This window comes from Trachemys scripta, chromosome 19 (assembly GCF_013100865.1).
Source record: "Trachemys scripta elegans isolate TJP31775 chromosome 19, CAS_Tse_1.0, whole genome shotgun sequence".
Lineage (NCBI taxonomy): Eukaryota > Metazoa > Chordata > Testudines > Emydidae > Trachemys > Trachemys scripta.
Window position 1 is genome coordinate 16,629,071 of NC_048316.1, and position 19,350 is coordinate 16,648,420.

At 48.1% G+C, this 19,350-nt stretch overlaps 1 protein-coding gene across 3 annotated transcripts in view; it reads left to right on the top strand.

Annotated features, from left to right (window-relative positions):
* RCC2 (regulator of chromosome condensation 2) overlaps positions 1-19,350 on the top strand; it is a 35,877-nt gene that overhangs the window by 7,827 nt on the left and 8,700 nt on the right. For all 3 annotated transcript variants that reach the window (XM_034753035.1, XM_034753037.1, XM_034753036.1), the window contains exons 4-9: positions 3,564-3,657; positions 11,333-11,476; positions 12,083-12,214; positions 14,079-14,167; positions 16,593-16,707; positions 18,102-18,268. In XM_034753035.1, the coding sequence (XP_034608926.1) occupies positions 3,564-3,657; positions 11,333-11,476; positions 12,083-12,214; positions 14,079-14,167; positions 16,593-16,707; positions 18,102-18,268 (741 nt within the window). The remainder of the gene's footprint in view (positions 1-3,563; positions 3,658-11,332; positions 11,477-12,082; positions 12,215-14,078; positions 14,168-16,592; positions 16,708-18,101; positions 18,269-19,350) is intronic.

A 19,350-nucleotide genomic window follows, 5' to 3' on the forward strand; every position in this document is an offset into this window, starting at 1 on the left:
CTCAGCAAGTTTGCAGATGACACTAAACTGGGAGGCGTGGTAGATACACTGGAGGGTAGGGATCGGATACAGAGGGACCTAGACAAATTAGAGGATTGGGCCAAAAAAAAACCTGATGAGGTTCAACAAGGACAAGTGCAGAGTCCTGCACTTAGGCCGGAAGAATCCCGTGCACTGCTACAGACTAGGGACTGAATGGCTAGATAGCAGTTCTGAAGAAAAGGACCTAGGGGTCACAGTGGATGAGAAGCTGGATATGAGTCACCAGTGTGCACTTGTTGCCAAGAAGGCTAATGGCATTTTGGGCTGTATAAGTAGGGGCATTGCCAGCAGATTGAGGGACGTGATCATTCCCCTTTATTCGACATTGGTGAGGCCTCATCTGGAGTATTGTGTCCAGTTTTGGGCCCCACACTACAAGAAGGATGTGGAAAAATTGGAAAGAGTCCAACGGATGGCAACAAAAATGATTAGGGGTCTGGAGCACATGACTTATGAGGAGAGGCTGAGGGAACTGGGATTGTTTAGTCTCCAGAAGAGAAGAATGAGGGGGGATTTGATAGCTGCTTTCATCTACCTGAAGGGGGGTTCCAAAGAGGATGGAGCTCGGCTGTTCTCAGTGGTGGCAGATGACAGAACAAGGAGCAATGGTCTCAAGTTGCAGTGGGGGAGGTCTAGGTTGGATATTAGGAAACACTATTTCACTAGGAGGGTGGTGAAGCACTGGAATGCGTTCCCTAGGGAGGTGGTGGAGTCTCCTTCCTTGGAGGTTTTGTCAAGCCGGGCCTTAAAAGCCCTGGCTGAGATGATTTCCTTGGGAATTGGTCCTGCTTTGAGCAGGGGGTTGGACTAAGATGACCTCCTGAGGTCCCTTCCAACCCTGATATTCTATGATTCTCTGAAAACGTGTCCAGTTTCCCAAGACAATGTATCGGTCAGCTGTGAGAAGCATCTGTAATTACTGCAGTGTATTACATTTAAAATAACTCTTTTATTAGCATGATTCCCGTTGCCCTACTTCTAAAGTAGCTGCAATCAAGCTGCTGCTTGGTAGCAGTGTCTAGATTCTGATTGTGTGATGGAGCAGAATATCTTGGTATCTGAATAAATAAATAAATGGAGATAGGTATATCTCGTAGAGCTGGAAGGGACCCTGAAAGGTCATCGAGTCCAGCCCCCTGCCTTCACTAGCAGGACCAAGTACTGATTTTGCCCCAGATCCCTAAGTGGCCCCCTCAAGGATTGAACTCACAACCCTGGGTTTAGCAGGCCAATGCTCAAACCACTGAACTATCCCTCCCCTCTGAGTGATGTGCTAGCCACGTCGTTCAGTATCATACCGTATCTCCATCGTTCCCAGATGTGGTAGCGCATCAAATACGCAATTGATTTGAGTAGACGTCCTATGGGAAACAGCTGCTAGAAAACAAGTTTTTCTCCTTTTCTCTATTTCCTGATCCGTTAGGCAGACTAGGAAGTTGTTGGAGCAAAGTCAGTTTAACCTACAGAGGGGTTTGCCTCAGGAAGCAGTTCCTGTTTCTTAAGACAGATGCTTTGATGTAACATGTATCCAGGAAGCTTAGGCTCTCGAGTTCCTGCTGCAGAACTAAAATTCCTGGCCTATCAGTTAAAGGAAAAGGAGACAGAGAAAATGGGGGAGGGATAGCTCAGTGGTTTGAGCATTGGCCTGCTAAACCTAGGATTGTGAGTTCAATCCTTGAGGGGGCCACTTAGGGAACTGGAGTGAAAATCTGTCTGGGGATTGGTCCTGCTTTGAGCAGGGGCTTGGACTAGATGACCTCCTGAGGTCCCTTCCAATCCTGATATTCTATGATTCTGGGCATGATCTGAAATAGTCGGAGCATTTGAAAGGTTTGTGGTTCTAAGCGCTCTGATAAAGATCTTTACATAATTTAAATGGAGTTTAGGTGGCCTTCTTGTCAGATTCTTGTGCTGGTTCTCTTCCCTTTCACGGGTATCTGTATAAACTGAACTCTCCCTCCCCTACCAGCTGTTTGTAACAGAACTTATGCTGTAATGTTGGCTTTTAGCTGTGTACTTGGGAGCAAAACCAAATGGAAACATGATTTCCCCAGCCTTGTAAAAGTCAGAGGCCATCCTTTGAAGCGTTTTCTTGTGTGCCATGCTATTTTAGTTTCTAAGTTGCCAACCAAAGGTCAGAGTGGCTTCTTCTGCGGTTTTATATTATCAGTGATTTCAAACATAATGGCTGGGATGTTCAAAGGAGCCTTAAGGAGTTAAGCCCCCAGCTTCTATTGTATTTCAAGGCTGGTTAGGTGTCTTAAATACCTTAGCTCCTTTGAAAATCCCAACCAATCACTTAAATTTAAGCTCTAGAATCCTTGTTCCCACTCTTATTTTTTTTAAACCCTCTTAACGTGGGTAAGTTCAGCCCTGTGGAGTCGGGGATTCATTCGCCTTTGTGAGCAGCCCATGGACAGCATTGCAGGATGGATGATGCTGGCTTTTGTTTTCTGAGTTGTGTGCATGTTTGGTGCAGAAAGGGCTGGATTTTTCAGAGGTGCTGAGTACCCACCTCTTCCATAGACTGCAGCTGGAGACATGTAGGCCCCGTGCTTGAGAAAATCAGGCCCACAACTTTGAATCTGGCTATGCTATGTCAGCTGTAAAGGGTCAGATTTTTAAGAGTCTGGGAACTGGAGAGTCTCTGTTCCTCAAGGAACGTGAGGCTCTGAAAATACTCAGTTGGTTCTTTAGTTGCCGATTCGTTCAGAATAAGTGATCTGGCTAGAAAGCCTGCTTTCTTGCCTTTTGGGGCTGCCAGGAAGTGCTGTGGAGCGCGAACGGTGTTCCTGAGAGCAGGAGTGCTGTGTGGTGGTGCCTCAGAGTGGGGATGAGATGGCGGTGGGCTCTGAAGGGCGTCCCATCTTGACTAGTAGGATGATGGTCACAGTGGTAGGCCTCGCTTTGGGAGAAGAAGGGCTAAAGTGCAGTGGGCTGCTAGAATAAAGGGGGGGTGAAGGGAAAAGGTCCCTGACGTTAATGAAGGTTTGAACCCTGTGCAAGGTGTATTTGATTCAACTCTTTGAACAATTGAAATCTTCATTCTTAAGGAGATAATACAGAACAGGGTGTTAAATCTGCTGTATCCTAATGTCTCTAGCCATCACCTTTCTAATGGCCTTTCAGTTTTAGTTTTTCCTTTTTTTTTTTAAACTGTAGGCCAGTTTTATTGGCGTTTATCCTCTCTCAGTATTATGAATGTAGCTTGCAAATACCCCTACTGATCGGTAGTTGCTGCAATGCATTTGGTACTAATCTTCACCAGTTTTTGTAAAAGAAAAATCAGTCTAAGACTAAACAATAGGTATAATCGTGGTGCTCCACGCCACGATGATAGTGCGTGCAATAAAACACTCCGCGGTTGCCAGGCGCATCTAAATGAACAGTAGCAATACTAACAGACTGTTCGGTTTCGTGCCGCCTCCTCTCCCTGTATGCCGAAGTAATTGCAGAACACTTGCAGTTCCTGTTTCCCTTTCCTGTGTGCTGTGCTGATTGTTTCTGTTTACACCTGGCAGAAACTCGAAGGATCCAAGAGCAAGGGGCAGCTTCTGATCTTTGGAGCAACCAACTGGGACCTGATTGGCCGTAAAGAAGTGCCGAAGCAGCAAGGTAGGAGAAGCTAAGCGATTGATGCGGCTGAGTGGCCCCTTGTGGATAAAATGACAGTATTAATGATATATCTGCTCTGCAGTCAGGAGGTGTGATTGCGGCTGGTGTAAGCATAGCTGAACTGGCTTTGATCTGCAGCATCGCCTCCTGATTGCAGTGTAGACGTACCCTTTAGGTGACCAGCCTGATGTCTGTTGCTTGTGTCTTTTTCTACCGTCCCCATACCAAAAACAGTCAGTCACGCTCGGAACGGCTTTTCCATTGTCAGGACTAAGCCCTCTGAAAGGAGGAAGCTGCAGTCTTAAAACTGACATTCTTAGGATAGCCAAATGACCTGCAAAGGAATTAAAATGCCAAACCAGTATCCGTGAGAATTGTGGTTTGCAGAAAGGCATTGTCCAAGCTAGAATCTGCCTGTCGCCAAACTGTCGGCGTGCAATGAGATCGTTAATCACCAGCAGTAGACGTCATCACAGTGTTGCCTCATCTGAAAGGGGGCGCCATGAGCGGTATATTCCCCCATTGTACCATGCTGCGGGTATTTGTTCAGTGCTAGCTCAGAGGGAAGCATGCCACCGACATCCGTTCCTTGGAGATCTCCTGGTCCGATTTTCGACAAGCTCAACCATGTGGACTCTTAACAAGTGTCTCTGCCGAAGACACAGTGACCACAGCTTAACATCTGTGGGATCTGTGAGGATGGCGGCCTATGGTGTTCCCTGTAATTTTTCCCATCCATGTGTGGAATGAATTTTGTTATGTGCACCAACGTGGAGGTAATTGTGACGTGGTGGGGGTGGGACCGAGGGGTTCGGCGTGTGGGATGGGGCTCAGGGCTGGGGCAGAGGGTTGGGGTACAGGGATGTTAGGGCTCCAGCTGGAGGTGCAGGCTCTGGGGTGGGGCCAGGGATGAGGGGTTTGGGGTGCAGGAGGGTGCTCCAGGGCTACGGTGGAGAGAGAGGACTCCCCCCAGCTCTCTCCCTGTAGCAGCTCCGGGGCTGGGGCTGCAGGATAGGCGCTCCTCCCCCGGCCCCGCAGGTCCAGGTCGTGCCTGGGGGAGGTGGGCCCCAGCTATGGCAGGTTGGAGGCTTGGCTAGCTTGGGGCTGGGGAGGCGCGTCTCTCCCCTGGCCACGGCAGGTCCCCGAGCAGGTTCCCTGAGCACCTGCATGGCACTAAATAGGCTGCTGCGCCGCCACGCAGCTTACAGGGAACTTAGGCGACCTAGCATATTTCATGGACGCCAAACAGCTTTCACTTTGGCACTTGTTAGAAAGTTAGGATAAAGCTCCTGGAACACAGCTCTGCTTTAATGCACGTTCCCATCTTTTGCTTTCCACAACAGCATGTGGAGCAATGCTGAGTGGAAACTTTTGAAGTCCTAAAAGTTCAAGGGCCGGTCGAGGAGTGAGTGGGGCAGAGGGGGCCTATCTGAGTGGTGTGTCAGTGCCAACTATTCACAGAGAGGTTCGCTTCCCTTTTCTCCGGTCTGTGCAATGTGCCTATTCTCAGCCAGCAGCAAGTGGGCCTGATCCTACTACTGCAGTGGGTCTTAACCTTTACTGCAGCCTGCACCCCTTTGGGTCTCAAAATATGTTCTCGCACCCTTCTCAAAAATCGTTGAAGTAGGTCAGTTCTTTAAACCTAGATCTAGCATAACTGTCGAATGAGAGAGAATTTGTTTGTATATTACAGTAATCGTTAACAAATGTATAAGGTTAATGAATACATAGGTCTGATGAAACAAAGTAGTTGTACTTACATGCCTGTGCTTAATTTGTGGTTTTGATGAGTTGCCTTCTAAAAAAATCTGGCATATCTCGCACCTCCAGAAACCCCAGCAGGTGTGTGCACCCCAGGTTACGAGCCACTGTACTATTGGATACTGGGATCACTGTAGCTTGTAAAACTGTCAGGTGGACAGGCGCTCCTATTGACTCCAAAAATTCATATCCATGATCAGTATCTAGCCCGAGAGCTATTTGAAGCCAAATCTACGCCATCAGTGCTTTGCTGGGCAGCTCTCTGTTATTGTGGTTAGATGACTTAGAGGGCTCCGGTGGGGCTTCTTGCTTCTTTATGTGAAGTTATTGAATTTTAGGTGTCTGTATTTGCAGCATAGAAGATCCATGGCCACTTATTTGTGAAACACCATTTGATTTTTAACAGCCTCTGAATGTTGTCAGTATATAGCTGTGTGTATCGCTTATAGGCATGCCTTAGGAAAGGAGAACAAGTGATGAACAAGAGCTTAAAATATTTCTCGTACTTAGAGTTGTTTTAGGCGTGAAATGATAGGAACGCAACAAGAGCAAGGTGATTAGATGAAGAAACAGTGGCTGAGGACTTACCCTGATTTGACCATCTGGGGGAAAACTTGTTTTCTAAAATGTTACAAAAAATAGCTGGCGGGGGGGGGGGGGGAGAGAAATGTGTGCTTTCCTTAATTATAAAAGGTTTAGACTTAATTATGTAACCTTGTCGATATGTGGAAGAGGCCACACTTTCTATGAAAGACAATGCCAGGGTCCATCTATGTGCTGATGGCCTGATTTCCAAAGTTGTTTAGCACTTCTGAATATCAGACCAGGCATTCGTTGAAATAGTCTCTTCAAATTCTTGTGGAATTGGGTTCTCAGTATCACGTGAGACTGAAGGACAAAGACACCTTCTCCACTGACCTTGAGAACTCGTAGCCTGTCTGTTATCAGAGGCTGCCCCCTTGTCTATACTCAGACAGCTGCTCTTTGTTGGGCCTCTCTCTTAAAGGCAAACTGCACCTATTGTGTTCAGCCCAGGAGTCTCAATGTTCAAAGTAAAAAGCATTTCTTGCTCTGGGAAATGAGGAAATGTGTGGATTTTTTAAAATCTGTAATTAGTTAGCGTTTCTGAACTGAAGACAGCCGCTAGCCTAGGACTTGAGAGACTGGAGTTTGAGTCCCTGCTGCGCCACAGACTACCTATGACACCTTAGACAAGTCACTTAATCTCTCCGGGCCTCAGTTCTGTGTCTGTACAATGGAGATGAAAGCCCTGCCCTTCCTTATGTGGGGGTTGGGTTGTGAGGATAAATGCATTAAACATTAGGATGCACTCAGATGCTGTGATAACAGGGGCCATAAAGTGCCCCAGAATAGCTAGATCAGAGGTGGGCAAACTACGGCCCGTTGGCCACATTGGGCCTGCAGGACCGTCCTGCTGCTCTGAGCAGCATGGTAAGAGGGCGCAGAGGTTGGATAGGAGATTCGGGGGGGCGGTCAGGGGACAGGGAGGATGGGGCGGAGGTTCTGGGCGGGGGCGGTCAGGAGATGGGTAACGGAGGGTTGGATAGGCGTGGGAGTCCCGGGGGGCCTGTCAGGGTGGGGGTGTGGATAGGGGTCAGGGCAGTCAAGGGACAGGGAGCAGGGGGGAGTTGGATAGGGGGTAGGGTCCTGGGGGGTCCCGGGAGGGGGCGGTCAGGGGACAAGGAGCTGAGGTGGGGGGTTGGATGGGTTGGGAGTTCTGAGGGGGGCAGTCAGGGGGTAGGAAGTGGGAGGGGGCAGATATGGGGTGGGGGCCCGGCTGTTTGGGGAGACACAGGCTTCCCTACCCGGCCCTCCATACAGTTTTGGAACCCCAATGTGGCCCTTAGGCCAAAAACTTTGCCCACCCCTGAGGTAGATCCTGGGGATGTTCAGTGATGCTGACGGCGTGGAGAGCTGTCTGTGGGTTAGACTTTCCAACAATGGCTTGCCAAACCATGAGAACTCTGCTATTCAAACAAACGACTGATTTTTCTGACTGCTAAACGAACATGAAAATGGGTTTATAGTCTTTGGAGTATGGGGATCTGCAAAGCAAAGGTCACATGACCGCACCTTTCAGCAAGGTGGCTGCCTCCAGTAGGCTCAAAAATGACAATTGTTGCTAATCATTTATAATATTAATAATACCTCGCTTTTATCTAGCGCGTCTCATCCCTGTACCTCACAGTCCTTTACAAAGGAGGTCGGGATCATTATCCCCATTTTACAGATGGGGAAACCGAGGCATGGAGAGGGGGACGTGACCTGCCCAATGCCACCCAGCAGGTCAATGGAAGAGTCAGGAATAAGATCTGGGTTCTCCTGAGTCCCAGTCCAGTGTGTCCACAGTGTAACTTCTCCCGCCATTGATTCCTGGTAACAAGTGATTCTGACCTTGTGGAGTCAGACTGTTGGACTGAGGAAAATCAGCATCACTTTCTGTTGTTGTTTATATCATGGTAGTGCCTAGTGGATCCAACCAAGATCACAGCCCCATTTTGCTAGGTGCTGTACAGACACCTAGTACGAGACGTCTCTGCCCTGAAGAGCTTACAGTCTAAATGGAGGAGACAGACAAAGGATGGAAAGGGAAATAGGGGCAGAGGGAGATGAAGCAACACTTGTCCAAAGACACACAGCACATCAGCGGCAGAGCTAGCAATGGAACCCAGATCCTCTTCGGTCCTAGCCTAACGCTTCTCCATCTAGACCATGCTGCCTTGGTTATAAATCTTTGGTTATCATTTTGACCACTGTACTGTCTCTAGAGCCTCCAAATTGAGTCTGGTTGAGATGTTCAAAGTCAGTTAGGGCAGGGTTTCTCAATCTGTGTGTCGGGACCCAAAATCGGGTCGCCAAAATGCTTCACAGGGTCGCTTGGCAGCTCCTTTAGCTCCTGTCCCATGAGGGTGGCTGGGCTTGCCTCCTTGCTCCAGGCAGCACAACCCCTGGGGTCCAAGCGCTACTCAAGTTTGGCCCAGCTGTCGTGATGATGGAATCTGGATAGGCCAAATTGGAGTGAGTGGCACTGCAACCCCTGAGCCGGGTCACAAGGGGGCCAAACCTGAGTGGCGCTGCAACTCCAGAGGTTGCAACACCCGGAGCAGAGAGCCAAGTCAAGCCAGCCCCACGGCACAGGAGCCACCACTATGGGGTGAGTGCCAGGCAGTACCCAACTCCCTGTGGGGGCAGGATCTGACAAAAACCACCCCAGGGCCTACACCTCCAGACTATTTACTCAGTTGAGATAGACTATAACCATTTACAAATGGGTCTTGAGCTCAAAAAAGTTGAGAACCCCTAAGTTAGGGGATTTAGGCACACAGCTCCCACCAAATTTAACGGGAGTTGCGTAGTTAAATACACTAGTTGGCTCTGTGAATTTCGAGTGCAGCAATTAACAGACTTCCTCCATCCCAGCTAGTCAGGACAGTTAGTGCAATTCAGTAGACACTGACAGATGTAAGCCATACCAGAGGGAATTAAAAACCACAGTTACACCGCATTCCAGCAGATACACCCTTTTTAAATGGTGTGAAATAGACCAGTCCTGCTTGATTTCTGTCATCCGAGATAAGCACGTACAAACCAGTCCTGTTGTTTCTCCTCTCCACGTTTGTAACACACTGGCCGTTGCTGCATATGTCTAGTTTCACTACCCCTGTGGTAAACGGCATCTTGAAATAGAGATGATTCCTCAAATAATTAAAATGGGGAAAAGTGCTTACCTCAGTAATCTGTCAGTCATTCAACTTCTTCTTTGCGTTAATCCAGTCCGCTCGGAGTCCTCTTCCTCCAAAGTGCTCTGTTCAGTGGCATGTCCTCTATCAAGCCACGTGCTAACCTGTTCCCTTACGGCATCCCACCCCTTTTCCTTGTCGGCCTCTGTCTTTTTTCCTTCAATCTTGATCTGTTGGAGTCTAATAACCACATGTTATTAGGAATGCACTTTACCTGACCAAACCATCTGAGCTTGCATTCCCTCATTTTTTCATTGCTGAGTGTTACTTTGAGCACGTCTCTACCATGCACATTCCTCCCGGGGTCTTTCTTGCTTACACCACGTATCCATCTTAGCTTCTTGTGGAACAGATGGTTTGCTCATGTTTCTTCTGTTGTGTAATACTTTTAAAACTGGATGGACCACCGTTTTTAAGGCTTTCCCTTTAATCTTCCTGTCACATATGACACCACTTCTCTCTCTCCATTTGAGCTGTGGTTTATTATCTACCTCTAATTTTGTCCTCCGTTTTCCCATTTTCCCAGAAGCTGGAACCCAGATACTTGAAACTTTGCATTTTTGAGATTGTCTGCCCATCTGGTTTCAAGGATAATTCTTCAGTGTTCATATTATTGAAATCACATACCATGTATTCTGCTTTTCCTCTCTTAATTTTGAGCCCCTGTCTCTCCAGCACATCTCTGTATTCATCAATATCCTCTTCTGTGCAGTGAAGAGAGAGATCGTTTAGAATATCATCTGCAAACAAGGTGAACCAAGGTGCCTCTTTCTGTGTTCTTTCTGCGGGTATCCAGGACAAGTATAGACAGCAGCAGGAGCATTCAACGTTTATAGCTAAAACAAACAGACATACTAATTGGTAGCTGCCATTATTGCAAACTGCCAGCCTCTAACTAACTCCTCTGTGGTATTCAGTCCCATTTCACACACAGACTGCAGAGTTTGTGACTAGGAAGCCCAACAACAAACTGCAAGTTCTGCCGTGCTTTGCACACTTACAATGCTTTCAGCTAATGAATTAAGCCTCATAATACCCCTGTGATGTGGTGGAAGTGTTTAAAAAAAAAAATACAATGACAAAGCATTTAAAAGTGCATGGAATTGCTTGGAGCCCACTTATTGTAAATCTAAATAATACTGTCGTAACTACAGTGCTCTGTGGTGGTAGATCATTGGCAAAGAAGGCTAAAGGCATAAAGGAAGATGGATCGAACAAAGAAGATCTAATATGCATAGTGGAGTGTGTCCATCAGAACTCCGTCTGTAGGCAGTGCACTTCATCAGTTGGAGGCTCTCATTCCTGATGCCGAATGCCTCCGCTGTCATTGAAGTCAGTGGGTGCTGGATACGTCGCAGGATTTAACCCTTTGTCCAATTTTACGCATAAGGAACAATCTGGAGGTATCCAGCAGGGTGCCGTGAAGTTAAACTCACTGATGCTTGCAAAGTACTTTGAGATCCCCGGATAGAGATGCTGTATTACAGCCCCGTTATACTTATGGGGAAAATTAAGTCATGAAGGATCAATTGACTCCTGAAGTCATTTAAGTCACTCAGTATTTTCAAGCCTCATTTTGTGGTCTGGTCAAAGCCACCTAAGTAGGATGCCGGTAATTGGAACAGTGACTTTAATTGGCTCACTGAGGTCCCCCATTCTTTCTCTAGCTCTCTCGCTTTGTCACGGTGCCTGTAATTGGTGGGATGGCTTTGTTGGGTGGTTTTTGGTCTAATTAACCTCTCAATAGAAATCAGCAGTGTTAATATGACTCTGAAAGGTCACAAATCTCCTGTGGTCCTTTCCCTCTTCCTGTCTCATGTTGACAACCAAGAATATCCTGTAGCATGACAGAACAGTGAGGTGAACATAAGATGTCAGTGATCAACTGAAAACTATTTTGGATTTCTGTAATAGCAGTTACATAAAATATATAACCACAAATCAGCTGAATGAGGTGAGTTGCAGGAACTACATAGGACAACCTTAATTTTGGATAAACTCGGGGACAAAACTGAATCCACAAACCTGTCCCTATTTAAATGGGTTTTCTGTGTGGACAGTGACTTAAGAGATGATTTTAGTGCACTTGCTGCTGACTTCATGTTATAACATAATTATTTGTAAGACTTGTCTGTATTCCGCTTTCTCTACAGTGGCTTACCGTAACCTGGGCCAGAACTTGTGGGGGCCTCACAGGTATGGGTGTCTCTCAGGGATTCAGGTACGGACTGTGGTTTCGGGACCATGTGCAGCTCATAGTCTGCTCATCACCACAGAGGGGAAGCTCTGGAGCTGGGGTGAGTAGTAGGCATAAACAGTGTGTATCAGTAGCCCTTAGATCATGACTCAAGTAAAGAGATGGCTGGCATAAAGGAAGGCAGTGGTCTCTGCCCAGCTCTGAATTGCAGCAGACTCCTAAGCTTATCAGCTGTCTGTATCAGAAGTGCTGAAAACTTGGTTCCCGAAACAGCCTGGCTTTTGCCCTAGTTGAAACAGTTCAGATCTTTGACCGCTAGTGGGTGACTTGCCCCTTGCTGTATCTTTGTGAATCTCAAGGAGACTAGTTCAGATGCACTATGCACCAGAATGGCGGTTCTCCACCTTTTCCGTATCACGGCTCCCACGCTACGACTGGCAAAGCTTGAAGGCAGCCATAAGGAAAGGGAGCATGGCCACGACCCGTTGAGACCTGTTGCTCTCCCCAGGTTAGGAACGTGTACACTAGGCAAGCTCTGCTTGGGAAGGATGGGGGAGTCGATCAAGTTCAAAGGGTGGTTTCTCCTAGTGTGAGGTCTGGTCACAACTGAGAAGGGGCACAGTGCAATGAGCAGGAAAAGGGATCTGAGTCTCTGTAGTATGGTGGTCACCGGGTCATGAGTGTTTGTGTGCACGCTTCTCTCTAGGTCGTAACGAGAAAGGGCAGCTGGGGCATGGAGATACCAAGCGCGTGGAGGCTCCCAAACTCATTGAAGTTCTCAGCAGCGAGGTGATCGCATCAGCAGCTTGTGGGCGGAACCACACGCTCGCTCTGACAGGTATGGGAGGCTACTGGGAAGGAGGAATTGGGCTTGGGCTATCGATCTCCCTACAGGACACTGCAAAATACTGGGGCATATAGGGAACTGGTGCATCAAATACTGATCCTCAGAAAAACGCACAATGCACCTGGGAATGAGAGAGAGAACCTCGGGCTAGGTGGCGATGGAAGATGGAGTCTTTCGGTGCTATCCTGGCCCCATTGAAGGTAATGCATGTTTTTGTTTCAATGGGGCTGGGATTTCACCCTTACTCTTTTGCTCCCGAGGCTAACAGAAGCTGATAGGGTCTTGGAAGCAGCACATTCAGCCCCTGGTGGGTAGCGAATGCCTTGGCTTGTGAAGATATGCAAAGGGAGTCCTTGGCCGAGAGCTCTGTTGCAGGGCCTTGTAGTCGAAGGGACCTTAAAGAATATGAAGGTTATTGAAGATGGTCTCAGTCTTACTCCACTTCTGAAACTTCCAGCACTGGACACGAAGGGAAAAAGCAAATTTAGGTTTATCTGCATGACGCTGCAGTCGGGACTATGGGCGTGTGAATTGTAGAGGGCTCTAAGGGCCCCTTGTAGAGCCTGCTGGCACAAACTAAAAGATAACTAGTGCGCATTAATGTTTCAAATGGGACTACGCTAGTGCCTTTTAGTTCATGCCAGCAGTGTCTCCATGGGGCAGTTAGAGTGAGCCATATGAGAGTGCTCTACATTTCATACCACTGTATAATGTAAACAAGCCCTTTGTCTTGCTATTTAGACCATAAGCCATGGCCGCCTATGCATAGTCCTCTCCAGGAGATGACTGTCTCGATAGCAGTGCTACAAAATGGTGATTATGCCACCTTGTTGCTAATTTTTCTTACTGCAATACATTCCTTCTCTGGGCTGGTCTGTACTACAAAGTTCTGTCTGCTTAACTACATTGCTGAAGGCTGAGAGAAATTTCACGCCCTGTGTGATGTAATGAAGCCAACTTTAGCCCTGGTGTAGATGCGGCTAGGTCAACAGAGTTCTTCCGTCAGCCTCGCTACTGCCTCAGAGAGGTGGATTTGCTACAGTGACCGAAGAGCCCCTTCCGTCGCTGGCGTCAGTGTGTGTGTGTGTTGCTGTAGCCTTTCTAGTGGAGACATACCCTGAGATTCTGGATTGCTTAAAGCTTGTCTATGTGGGGGCCTGGCCTTCACTTAAAAGTTAGTCTGACATGGGTCAGGGCTGTGAAAAATCCATACCCGTGTCCAGAATTTGGTGACCCGACCCCCACGGTAGATGCAGCTGTGTTGATGGAAGAATGTTTCTGTAGATATGTTTGGGGAGGTTGTGTTCCTACACTGATGGAGGTGGGCGGGGGGGGTGGGGTGGGGGAAACCTCTTGTGGCAGTGTAGGCTGTGTCTACACTACAGGGTTAGGGCAGCACTATGCTACAGAAGCACCCGGGAAAGTTAATCCAAATGAACTAAAACTGTGAATTTAAAGTGGATTTGTTAAACTGCATTAAACTGCTGTGTGGAGGCTCTTATTCAAAATGAAAGTGGCCTTAGAAGGGAATGAAGATAAACCAAATTAAGGCCATGTTAATTCCAAATAAGAGTGTCCACCCGGGTTTAATACGATTTAGCTAATCCACATTAAAATTCACACCTTTAATGAATTTGAAATAACTTTCTTGAGTGTCCCTCTGTAGACAACTCTAATGTTTAAGTTATAGCACTTGGGGCAATATGCTTTAATTTAGCATGGTGCATTGCAATGATCGTCTCAAGTCCTGTATTAATGGTTTTCCAGCAACTCTGCATTAACATGGAGGTTTAAACTTCTCCCTTCACTGCCACCCCTCCTCCTTCCCCCTGCATTTGTTTCCCTCTTGTTCCAGAGAGTGGCTCTGTATTTGCATTTGGAGAGAATAAGATGGGACAGCTTGGTCTCGGCAATCAGACGGATGCAGTTCCAAGTCCCACTCAGGTACTTCTAATGCCCTTCTTTGGGTTTCCTCTGTCTGTCAACGGGTTCCTTAATTTCTCATGTCCTGCCTACTGCACTGGTGACCATTTTGGGGCCATATTGATCCTTAAAACCAAATTGCTTGGACTTGGTTCCAATAAGAGGAGTGAAGGTTGGGGGGAGACATGGAATCTTCATCCAGAACAAAAATTTCTGCTGTATATTTTCTTCTGTTTGTTATTTACGGACTTGGAAAATAAATAGCATCACATCATGTATTTTATCAGAGGGGTAGCCATGTTAGTCTGAATCTGTAAAAAGCAACAGAGGGTCCTGTGGCACCTTTAAGACTAACAGAAGTATTGGGAGCATAAGCTTTCGTGGGTAAGAACCTCACTTCTTCAGATGCAAGAAGTGAGGTTCTTACCCACGAAAGCTTATGCTCCCAATACTTCTGTTAGTCTTAAAGGTGCCACAGGACCCTCTGTTGCTTTTTACATCATGTATTTTGTCTATTTGCTGGACAAGTGGAAAAGCCCTATCCAAACTCAAGATTATACAATATTACCTGAGTCCGTTTAAATCTGATGTCAGACTGATAGCTGGCTAACATGGTTTACCTGGCCCATGTGGATGGTCCAAACAGCTTTAAAGCCTCTCTACGTTGTCTAGAACATAAATTTTAAAACCAGAAGAGGCCGGTGTGATCATCTAGATCGGGGTGGGCAAATTTTTTGGTCCGAGGGCCACATCCGGGAATAGAAATTGTATGGTGGGCCATGAATGGTCACAAAATTGGGGTTGGGGTGCGGGAGGGGGTGAGGGCTCTGGTTGGGGGGGGGTGGGCTCTGGGGTGGAGCCAGAAATGAGGAGTTCAGGGTGTGGGAGGGGGCTCCGGGCTGGGGCAGGGGGTTGGGGTTGGGAAGGGGTGCAGGCTCTGGGGTGGGGCTGGGGATGAGGGGTTTGGGGTGCAGGAGGGTGCTCCAAGCTGGGATTGAGGGGTTTGGAGGCCAGGAGCGGGATCAGGGGTTGGGGCGCGGGGAGAGGCTTGAGGTGCAGGCTCTCAGTGCTGTTTACTTCAAGCAGCTCCTGGAAGCAGGGGCATGTCCCTTCTCTAGCTCCTACGCGGAAGCGCGGCCAGGCGGTTCTGCACACTGCCCTGTCTGCAGGCAGCGCCCCTGCAGCTCCCAGTGGAGCGAGGCCATTGGAGTGCATAGGAGCCGAGCAGGGGCCGTAGTTTGCCCCACCCCTGATCTAGATCCTCCCGTAACTTTTAAGTGTGGTTTTAAAGTGTTGTTTTCCCCTCAATGGCCAGGCAATCCAGTGTTCAAACAGCTCAGCTACTAGATTGGTCCCTGGTGTGGCTGGGGGCTGAAAGCATCCCATGTGAGTTCTTGGACCTCCAGAAGTTGAATTTTTGGTAGACAGGCTCTCAAATTTTCATATCACAAAGTCAAAACAATGGTCAGACTGGTTGCCTGTGGAGATTACCTGTTTTTTAGCCATCCCATTCTTGTCTTGGAAAACAAAATGGATCAGGGAGGAGAGTTTTCACACCTTGGATTGGAGATTAAACAGAGCCCGCCTCTGCCTTATAATCACTGGGATCCATTCTCTTATGGGTCTGGGCTGAAGACGCAAGAGCCAAAGGGTGGCAAAATATTGCCCCAGTGCATGAAGTAAGTGAAGAGAACGTCTAGCTGAGGGCAGAGTAGAAGTTTAGCCGAGGAGCTGTCCTAAGAAATACTTATGAATGTCTACACAGGAGCTGGCGGTGCAGTTTCCAGCTCGAGTAGATATAACCTACTCTAACAGTGATGGAGCTGGCGTGCTAAAATACAAGTGTAGCCCCCGTCGTGCAACCTAGCCACCTGAGAATGTATCTAGCAGCTCAGATGGGATTGTACTCGAGGTGGCTGGTCTCTCCCACCAGCTGGCTGCACATCTGGTTTTAGCATGCTGGTTTGATCAGCGCTAGCGTGGGATGTCTCCTCAAGCCAGAACTTACACCCCCCAGCTCCAATGTAGACACCCTCAGTTCCTATTTTCTCCTTCTCCCTTCATATTTTTGTGGGTTACTTAGTGAATTGACCATTTCCCAAACCTCCTTTTCCTCTTCCCCAATATCGGGGCAGTTATTTAAACGACAGGCCAGGTTTCTTCGGTTAGGTTTGCACAATTTTGCATGTAAATTAGTACCCACTAAACATAGCCCCTTGGTGGATGCAAACGTACTGCTTAACTGTACATGCAAATACCTGATTTGCCTAGGTAATTTGGGCCTGGTATTTGCACACGTGTCGGAAAAGAACTGTGCGCTCCTTGAAAGCCTAGCCATATATTTGCTCTGGGAGTCTGGCAGTGCTCACCGGCAGCCTAGAAGGGGCACTTGGGTCACTCTGTTTCATCTGTTGCCAAATGCTACTGTTGTCTCCTTCCTTTGTAGATAATGTACAACGGCCAACCTATTACCAAAATGGCCTGTGGGGCTGAATTCAGCATGATAATGGACTGCAAAGGAAACCTCTATTCCTTTGGGTGCCCTGAATATGGACAGCTGGGTATGATTTATTTTTTAAAGGACTATCTAGTTTTAATGACCGCAGACTTCAAATCCAGCCTGAGACCGCCACCAAGCTTTTTGTAGACTGGCATATTGGTATAATCTAAACAATAATGGGGGGGGCACATCTTATCTCAGTCCCCTTCCAGAGGGGATGGTGGCCTTGTGTTTAAAGCCTATGATCTGGCTTCTCTTCTCTCTGCTCTGTTTGTATGACATTGGTCAATATGCCTCTCCTTTCTATGCCTCAGTTTCCCCAGGTATACAGAGAGTACTTCTAGACTGCCTCACATGTGGGTGGTGAGGCTTAATTTGCCAATATTCGTAAAGTGCTTTTGAGATCTTCTGATTGAAAGGGAGAGAGCAGTGTGAGGCGGCGGCGTTACAATCAAACAAAAGCTGTTGCCCCTGGAGTGTCCATAACACCCCCGCCCCCCATTTGGAATGCTAGACTGTGTAGCCTGTCAGTGCCGCAGAAATGACAATCTGCCACTGTGCATCCAGGCAGCGTGTTCCATTATGCATGAGCTGTACTTTATCTGGTTAATGTCTAGTAGCTGTGATCTACAGAGCAGGGAATGCGCTTGCTTTCCTGTGGGAGAGGCTTTGATGCAGCCACGGGGTGCCTCTTCTCGGAGGGTGGTGAGGATTTCCTGAGCAGGCTGGAAGGGTCTTGGAGAGTATGTCTGCACTGCAAGAAAAGACCCGTGCCTGGCCCAGGTTAGCTGACTCCGGCTTCCGGGGTTATAAAATTGCAGTGTAGACACTCAGGCTGGAGGGTGGGGGAAAGTCTTAGAGCCCGGGCTCCAGCCCGGGCCCAAATGTCTACACTACAATGTTTAGCCCCAAGTCAGTTGGGCTCTGGGACTTGGTGCCGTGGGTTTTTTATCGCAGAATAGACATACCGTGACGTGCCGGAGGTGCTGTTTCCTGACGAAATGGGGAATGACATTAAATTGCCTGTAGGGGAAATCAGGTGGAAATCCTTCATAAATGGGAAAAGCTCCAGGAGTAGCTGCAAAGAATTCCTCCTCCTTTGCCCTTAATGAGAGGGGAAGCTCTTTGGGGAGGATCTGTCTCTTTGTTCTGTGTTTGTACTGTGCCTAGCCCAGTGGGGACCCGGGCCACGCTAGGGCTCCTAGGTGCTATTGAAGTACACATAATAATGGCTGTGTATAGTTAGAAGTATTCCACACCGCCTGCTTCAGCAGGAGTATAAAGTTAGCAAAGAAACCGTTACCCTGATGCATGTAGTAATTTAGAGTGGTGCTCCTATCCCATGGGTCATGGGATATCTGTTCAAGAGGGTTCCTGCTGAGTTACTGGGTGGCGTGGGCCAGGGTAGCTGGCCACGCAGAGTTCCTTTTCACATCTCTCTCTGCCCTACAACAGGACACAATTCCGATGGGAAGTTCATCGCCCGTGCTCAGAGGATAGAGTACGACTGTGAGCTGGTGCCCCGTCGCGTTGCCATCTTCATCGAAAAGACAAAAGATGGGCAGATCCTTCCTGTCCCTAACGTGGTCGTGCGAGATGTGGCCTGCGGTGCTAACCACACGGTAAGGCGGGGATTTCATTTGGCAGTCTGAAGCACTGCCCGCAGCAGTGCTCCGCAAAGAAACCAATTCCCTATCTAGCATTGCTCAGCGGCAGTCATTGGGATTCTGCTGGGGGCTGACAGAAATTGATTTGAGTCCCCCTCAATTTGCTGTACGTTCCACATGCAGTTAATTCACTCCTGGTGACTGGCAGTTACGTCGTCTCTTTACAAATGACTTTGATTCGTGCTGGATTCTCAGTAATAGCGACAGAGCTGCACTGAACAGATCTGCTCCAGTGCCAAGAATTTTCCGAGTTCCAGGAGTTTTGGATTCGGAATCTTGGTTTGTCCCATCTCTAGCCAGAAGTTATACTAGACCTAGTTGAAAACTTTCCCGCATGTTTATCCTCTGAGGCGTTAAAGCCTTCGGTGCTCTCTCTCCGCTTCTTTCCATCAGCTATAACTAAGGGTATACCGACGCTTGGGCCAGGGGTCTGATTCCCGGCTTGAGGAGACGTACTCACGCTAGCTGTGATTGAGCTGGTGAATTAAAAATAGGGTCGCTGCGGGAGTGTGGGCGGCGGGACAACTGGCTGCCCTGAGTAATGTGCCTGTGCCGATCCGAGACCACATACTCCGGGGTGCTAGCGCATTCTTCTGCTTGTCCTGCTGCAGCTACGCTCTGCTTTTGGTGTGCTAGCTAGGAGCTGCGGAGGGGGAGATTCCAAGTGCAGACGTACCCCAAAAGTATGTTGATTCCAGCATTAAGGCTGTAATCCCGTGTCTGTGGACCATTTGCCAGATTTAAACCCTGGTGTAAAGGTTTGTTCACAACTTTGTCTCAATGCATGTTGAAACTTCTCTAGGGACAGTTGGAGTCAGACACCTTTTCTTAGAATAGGTAATTCACGCAGTGGAAGGACGGGAAACGTGCTGTCCGCTGACACAAATCTGTAATACAGGCCGTCGTTTGCACAAACCTTCTGTCTCTCCCTGCCCTGCTTAGGTTTTGAGTCCAGTCTTGGCGTAATCAGATTATGACTTTAGTTTGCGTGGGAGGTGCCCTAATCCAATTTGAGTACTTTGATTCCTTAACATTTA